We start from the raw sequence: 8,138 nt of genomic DNA on the forward strand, positions 1-8,138 counted from the left end.
TCATGGTCGATGTAGTCGTTTTCATCCTGCCTGAGAGAGTCAATCGGCAGCCTCCTCCTAGCCTGCTGGCCTGTGATTGGTCTGTGTCAGCACGTGGTCCTGTGTGACGACAAATGTAGTAGTCAGAATGCCACTGTGGCAGGTAGATGAAACAATTTGCCAGCCACTCACAATTCTTACCAGCCAATACATTTATTTAGTTTTTCCAGGTTCCTGATTTTCCCTAGTGTTTTTCAGGTTTTCACACTCAAAATCTCACTTTTTCTAATAGGAAAACAACTACATTTGTTGTTCTAAGTCCACAGCCATGCTTAAACCACATCAGGAGACCACTTCTGAGGTCTGGTCTGGTGTTTCTGTACTGCATGCGCAATAGCAGAGATTACAAAACAAAAGACCACCTGTTTAATAGAAATCATCATGATGGTCGACATTATTCTGTCAGGTAAGCCTACTTTGCAGTTAACATTTCATTTGGAAAGTTTTCTGGGAAAGCCTTTAGAAATGACTGTTTTGGCATCGCTAACTGGCGACACAAAGTGGTAGACACAGGCATTCCCATACCATTAAGTATGCTGAAAGTTGGAAGTAATACAAATCACTGATGCATTCTTTACAGGTAGTCTTTGGACTGAACGAATCTGCGCTCACTTTTTTTCTCTAGGCACAACTGCATAGGAGCACAACATAACATCATTTCACAACATTATTTCCATAATTATCATCTGGGTGATGTTTTTCTCTGGTCGCACTGCTGATCCCAAAACAAAATGTCAGGTCACACAGCAAAATATCTAGGAGCATATGGTCAAACTTTAGAGGCCTGGTCATACCCCATCAGAACGCAAAATATAGGATTGTTTTACTGCAACGTTTGTGAACAAAGTAAATGTAAACATTATAGCCTCAAAACATGGTTTAAACTATTATTTTGATATAATGGATGGTCAGCCCTTGCATCCATACAGGGCTGGCCCCTAGCCATGTGACACAAGTGTCTCCTAACCCCTCCTGTCTCAACCTCCAGTATTTATGCTGCAATAGTTTGTGTCGGGGGGGCTAGGGTCAGTCTGTTATATCTGGAGTACTTCTCCTGTCTTATCCGGTGTCCTGTGTGAATTTAAATATGCTCCCTCTAATTCTCTCTCTCTCCCCTCCCGGAGGACCTGACTCCCGGGACCATGCCTTAGGACTACCTGGCCTGATGACTCCTTGCAGTCCCCAGTCCACCTGGCCGTGCTGCTGCTCCAGTTTCAACTGTTCTGCATGCGGCTATGGAACCCTGACCTGTTCACCGGACGTGCTACCTTGTCCAGGAACTGCTGTTTTCAACTCTCTCTCTCTACCACACCTGCAGTCTCTAACTCTGAATGCTCGGCTATGAAAAGCCAATTGACATTTACTCCTGAGGTGTTGACCTGTTGCACCCTCTACAACCACTGTGATTATTATTATTTGACCCTGCTGGTCATCTATGAACGTTTGAACATCTTGGCCATGTACTGTTATAATCTCCACCTGGCACAGCCAGAAGAGGACTGGCCCCCCCTCAAAGCCTGGTTCCTCTCTAAGTTTCTTCCTAGGTTCCTGCCTTTCTAAGGAGCTTTTCCTAGCCACCCTGCTTCTACAGCTGCATTGCTTGCTGTTTATGGTTTTAGGCTGGGTTTCTGTATGTCACTTTGTGACATCTGTTGATGTAAAAAGGGCTTTATAAATACATTTGATTGATTGATAGCGGTTGCTTAGGGCCCCCGGCCACTAGGGTGCCCCTGATCATGTATCTATTTTTGGGTCTTTCTATAAAAGAGGGTACCAGTGAGGATTTTCTACATTGGACAACTTGTTACAACTGTTGATAAGTCATTAATTATAATCAGCCATTTTGTTTCATGTCATTACATTACACTAAGATATAGTGGTGATAATAGCCAATGGGGTCAGTGCCGTTTAAAATTCCATGAGCATGGCCTTATTTCTATTACAGCATATTGCATGACTGTCATTCACAATCCATTCACCCAGTTCAATGGAACAGTGATAGGTTTAGGCTACTAAATTATACTTCCCTTATACCCATGAGCTTGCTACAACCTAGCCTATAAATGAAAGTTTACAACATAGGTGACACAGTTCAAAATAAACATTTGAGGCGACAGACACATGGACAGACAGTGACACATTCAATACCATCTTCCACACTCTTGCCTGTATCTGATATAGGGTGTAATCATTAGTCTGTTGCAAACAAGAGTTTCTATTGGACAAATTCACGTATGTTTATCATGTTTAGTTCTGTATGCTTCCATTAAAGAAAAGTTTTTCAACAGAATCGGCAGAATGAATACACAGCTGATCACGAATTAACAAAGTTCACTTTCATAGCAGCCAAGTTGTATTCCTTCTCTCAGCAATGCACTCTCCTCCTCTCACCTGTTCCCTTCAATGCACAATACATCAGCTGTATGTGACCAGGCAAAACAAAACTTTCCAAGCCAAACCATATCATAACCGCTACACACAGCCTATACATCGTTGTCACCATATTAGCTAAAGTAACGTCATAGTTAACATAACTAATAGAACTAACACGTTAGTAAACCTGCTACAATCATGCAGTAATGTTACAGTGTACAGTCAGTAAGCAGTTTAGCACTTACACCGTCGGTTAAATTATACATTGAACTTGAACCCTGTAAGAACCCTGGATCAAGCTGTCAGACAGTTTTTTGTATAGAGATCTCAGAAATGCAGTGTAACTACTTGACATTTATTTTCTCCTTATGTTACGGGGTGAAAACAGTTTTCATGGGCACACAAATCCATAATAATTTATGCATTGCAAAACTGAATGCTTCTAATTGAGTCCCCTTGAAACTTAAAACCTAATTTGATACTGTCATGAACATGGTTCTTCCATAATAAAGCATAATACTTGCGCATTTGGTGTCCAGCTGATTAGCTACGCCATGATATTTTCACACATCTGATCCGGGAAGAAATTTGCCAAATGACAGTCAAGTGAGGAACAGCTTTGGTGATTGCTAATGCAATGCAAAAACAGCCCAAGTGCTGGAAGAAAGGTGTTTGCGAGGATTGGTGAAGACAGTTGTGCCTGGATCCACGTTGGATCCAATATCCCTAGCGAATTGATGTTGAGCATCTGGTATTGTCTGCTTGATTTACAGCAGGGTCCTATTATATTTAACAGAGAAAGCATCAAAGTAATGTGTTCATGTTTTCGTGCCTCGGATTGGACACAGTCTACTTATTGTGTAGGAAAGACTATTGTGCAACACCCAACGCTATTCCTATGAATTATTCTGGATATTATAACAAATTACATAGCCTAGTGGGCTTCTTCGCAATATGAGTTGGTAATGAAATAACATGACAAATACATTTTGGTTGTCCATGTTACACCTGCAATTGTAAACAATACAAGGGGCTTCAAGTAACCTACATGAACTTGGAGATCAGAAATACAAGTACTGGAATAGGCGTACATTGAAAATCAGACATTTCCTCAATCTGGTGCTTGAAAGGTTCTTGTAATTGTAGCCAATGTATAAATTCTCCTGCTCCCATAAAATGTGATTTCATTTTTGATCTGTTTTTGTAAGAGATTTGTCTACTTTCGTTTGAAGGGTGTTGAGCTACTCTGTCACGGTAAAACCGTGTGTGGTTATTATGAGGAGGACAACATTTAATGTTAGCTTCTTTTAATCATTCCATTAAAAAAACTGTTTTTTAGCCACTTTCTCATCATCAAAACAGCAATGGGGAGATTCAAACGGTGAGATTAATGCTATCACTATTCATGGTTTGTGTGCGCCTGAGTCGGCCAAAGGCTACAGAAAAATACATAATCGGCATGCATGCAATCTATTTAGTCAGGTAAAACAACGTCCAATTTATTCTCACATGTGAAACTGCATGAAAATCTTGTGTTTCAAACCATTTTCAAATGTTGATCCCAATGTCACACATTGGCCCAATTATTTATGGAAGACCCATGTAAGTGTCGTTACTAAAGTGGCCAATGATATCAAGTCTGTAAGTAGGCAGCAGCCTCTGTGCTAATGATGTCTGTTTAACAATGATGGCCTTGAGATAAAGCTGGAACAGAATGAAAAACAGCTTCGGATGCACCTGTACTGACCTCGCCTTCTGGATGGAAGCGGGGTGAACAGGCAGTGGTGGTTATTGTCCTTGATATTTTTTGCCTTCCTGTGACATTGGGTGTTGTAGGTGTCCTGGAGGGCAGGAAGTTTGCCCCCTGTGATGTGTTGTGCAGACCGCACCACCCTCTGGAGAGCCCTGCAGTTGTGGGCAGTGCAGTTGCCATACCAGGCGCTGATACAGCCCGACAGGATGCTCTCGATTGTGCACCTGTAAAAGTTAGTGAGGCTGTTGCGACTTCTTCACCACACTGTCTGTGCATGGACAATTTCAGTTTGTCGTGTTATATATTCAGAGGAAATTAAAAACATTTTATTTTATTTCTACTTTCCACCTTCTCCACCGCTGTCCCGTCGATGTGGATGGGGGGGTGCTCCCTTTGCTGTCATGGGTGAACAGGGAGTACAGGGAGTACAGGAGGGGGCTGAGAACGCACCCTTGTGGGGTCCCAGTGTTGAGGATCAGCGGAGTGGAGATGTTGTTAACTATCTTCACCACCTGGGGGGCGGCACACCAGGAAGTCCAGGACCCAGTTGCACAGGGCAGGGTCAAGACCCAGGGACTCAAGCTTAAATTTGTATTTTATTTAACTAGGCAAGTCAGCTAAGAACAAATTCTTACTTACAACACTGGGACAATTGCGTGCCGCCCTATTGGATGAGGAGTTGAGGGTACTATGGTGTTGAATGCTGAGCTGTAGTCAATGAACAACATTCTTACATAGGTATTCCTCTTGTCCAGATGTGATAGTGCAGTGCGATGGCATCGTCTGTGGACCTATTGTAAGTCAATTAAAGTGGGTCTAGGGTGACAGGTAGGGTGGAGGTGATATGATCCTTGACTAGTCTCTCAAAGCACTTCATGATGACGGATGTGAGTGCCACGGGGCACTAGTCATTTAGTTCAGTTACCTTGGCTTTCTTGGGAATCGGAACAATGGTGGCCATCTTGAAGCATGGGGGGACAGCAGACTGGGATAGGGATTGATTGAATATGTCCGTAAACACACCAGCCTGTCAGCGCATGCTCTGAGAACGCGGCTAGGGATGCCGTCTGGGCCGGCAGCCTTGCGAGGGTTAACACACTTAAATGTTTTACTCACATCGGCCACAAAGGAGAGCTCAGTCTTTGGTAGTGGGCCGCGTCGATAGCACTATATTGTCTTCAAAGCGCTCAAAGAAGTTGTTTAATTTGTCTGGAAGTTGTGAGGAGGGACCCAGGTGCAGAGAAGAGACCAGACAAGGAATCAGTGGTTAATGATAAACATAATACTTTACTGAGAAACAGTCACCGCAGGATCACAGTACACTTGAAAAACAAACACTAAGTCTCAAAAACTCACTCAGGAAACAACCGCCGCACATGGTAAACAATTAACGCTTCTGCCAAGGACAACAGAAAACACACCTCTTTTAACAGGGAAATCATCATGCGTATATAGGACACAACTGAGTGTCGTTAATGTCTCAAGGACGGTCTCTGCCGCCCTCTGGTGGAACCATGACAGTGAGTCTTTCTGGGTAAGTCTCTAAGAGCTTTCCACACCTGAATTGTGCAACATTTGCCCATTATTCATTCCAAAATGATTCAATCTCTGTCAAATTGGTTGTTGATCATTTCTAGACAAATATTTTCAGGTTCTGCCATAGATTTTCAAGCTGATTTAAGTCACAACTGTATCTAGGCCACTCAGGAACATTCAATGACGTCTTGGTAAGCAACTCCAGTGTATATTTGTGTCACACCCTCATCTGTTTCACATGTCTTTGTGATTGTCTCCACCCCCCTCCAAGTATGCCCATCTTCCCCATTATCCCATGTGTATTTATACTGGTGTTCTCTGTTTGTCTGTTGCCAGGTCGTCTTGTTTATCAAGTCAACCAGCGGTTTTTGTATCAGCTCCTGTTTTCCCCAAGTCTCTCTTTTCTCGTCCTCCTGGTTTTGACCCTGAGCCCGCCCACCTGTTCCCTCTGCCTACCCCTGACCCTGCCTGCAGTCCTGTACCTTTGCCCAGTCTCTGGATTACCAACCTCTGCCTGACCTGGCCCTGAGCCTGCCTGCCGTACTGTACCTTTGCTCCTGTTGCTGTAATAAACATTGTTACTTCGACACAATCTACTTCCTGGTCTTACCTTTATCCTGGTCATTTGGCCTTGTGTTTTAGGTTATTGTCCTGCTGAAAGGTTAATGTGTCTGTTGGAAAGCAGACTGAACCACTTTTTCCTACAGGATTTTGCCTGTGATTAGCTCTATTCCATTTCTTTTTATCATAAATACCACTCTAGTGACAAGCATACCCATAACATGATGCAACCATACCATGTCAGCTTTTTTTTCTCCTACACATCTACCAATAGGTGCCCTTCTTTGCAAGGCAAACTTCCCTGGTCTTTGTGGTTGAATCTGTGTTCAATGCTCGACTGAGGGACCTTACAGATAATTGCATGTGTGGGGTACAGAGATGAGGCAGTCCTTCAAAAAATCCTGTTAAACACTATTATTGCACAGAGAGCAACTTATGTGACTTGTTAAGCAAATTTGTACTCCTGAACTTAATTAGGCCATAACAAAGGGTTTGATACTTATTGACGCGAGACATTTCAGCTTTTCATTGTGAATTCATTAAAATGTCAAAAGACATAATTCACTTTGACATTATTATTTACATTATATTGTGGGGTATATAGTGTATCTGTATATTATGGGGTATTGCCAGTGACAAAAAAAGGGCACAAGCCCAGGGCCTGACCTCCAGGGGGCCCCCATTGATTGTCTCCACTCAGATATCATATTAACATGGCATAAATCATGGCAAAATGTGTAGAATTTCAGAAAAATAGCTTTAAACTGCTCAAATGTATCTCCACCCCATGCTAAAATGCAAAAACCCCAACATTTTATCAACTCCCATGTCAACATGTGTAGAACTGAAGGAAATCTACTTTAAATAAATATATATATATATTCGCCTTAGGGCCCCCAAAAGCCTAGTGCCGGCCCTGCATCGATAGCTCTTGGTTACATTTCTCCAGCCCCAATCCCTCCGTTTTTTACTGAAACGGGCGATAAAACGCGTTGTTATTGTTTCTACTGTTGCGGCTTTAAACCATACATTCATATTGATTTAGATTTATGATTTGGGTTATTGAAAGTAACCCTATTAATAGCCAATCACACAAACGTAAGAACATGATAGCAACATATATCCTATCTAATGTGACAACTGCTTCGGTCATGCATGAGAACGACACAAGCAAGTTAGAATATTCTGACTACGTCGAGGAAACGGACTAATTATGCATTACTTCAAAATCAGCCACAGCAGCCATTTCCGTTATCTGCGTAGGTGGGTTGGTTTAGAACTGCACCCTGATCTAATCTTACCTGTTTTGTCTTTAATGTTGGCCCTCAAAAGGTCCCCACTTGAAAGGTGCATTAATCCGAAACTTTTTACTATGCGCCCCGACACAGTGCCTTTCCCCGAGCCCGGAGGTCCCATGATAACCGCCCGGAATATCCTTTGTAGAAGCATTTTCCAATGTTGTGTTAATGTTGTAACCACCATATGAAGACAAGTATTGTCCTTCCCATGAAACTGTTATTTGTGCATTTTACACAAGGAAACTTCCGCTCAAGCGAGCTTGGATGTCTAAGTCTTTCCACTGAGCGCAATCGTGCAATCGCCTACTGTGGGCGTCTCCTGTAGTAGTTTTAGCTTGTCCCTTCAAATTAGACCTTTTTTTTTTCCTGAAAACCTTTACGCGGATAGAGGAGGCGGTAGTTCATAATGAGAAAACAGCTTCGACTGGCTGCATGGCTGGCTGCGCTGCACGGCTGGCTGCGCTGTACCGAGGGCACGTGAGGACGCTTCAAACCACACATCACATCCATCAAGACCAATGATGAACAATATAAACCAATGACCGTGAAATAAACCCTGGATTCATAGCCGCAGAAGT

The 8,138-nt window shown here is 42.8% G+C and overlaps 1 protein-coding gene across 1 annotated transcript in view; it reads right to left on the minus strand.

The window, feature by feature from the left end:
- The window catches only part of LOC112219667 (GTP:AMP phosphotransferase AK3, mitochondrial), a 41,726-nt gene extending 33,689 nt beyond the window's left edge, over positions 1-8,037 (minus strand). The window contains exon 1 of the mRNA XM_024381130.2: positions 7,564-8,037. Within this exon, the coding sequence (XP_024236898.1) occupies positions 7,564-7,744 (181 nt within the window). The 5' untranslated portion in view covers positions 7,745-8,037. The remainder of the gene's footprint in view (positions 1-7,563) is intronic.
- Between the last annotated feature and the right edge of the window lie 101 nt (positions 8,038-8,138).

The sequence above is a fragment of the Oncorhynchus tshawytscha genome, linkage group LG20 (genome assembly GCF_018296145.1).
Source record: "Oncorhynchus tshawytscha isolate Ot180627B linkage group LG20, Otsh_v2.0, whole genome shotgun sequence".
Classification (NCBI taxonomy): Eukaryota; Metazoa; Chordata; class Actinopteri; order Salmoniformes; family Salmonidae; genus Oncorhynchus; species Oncorhynchus tshawytscha.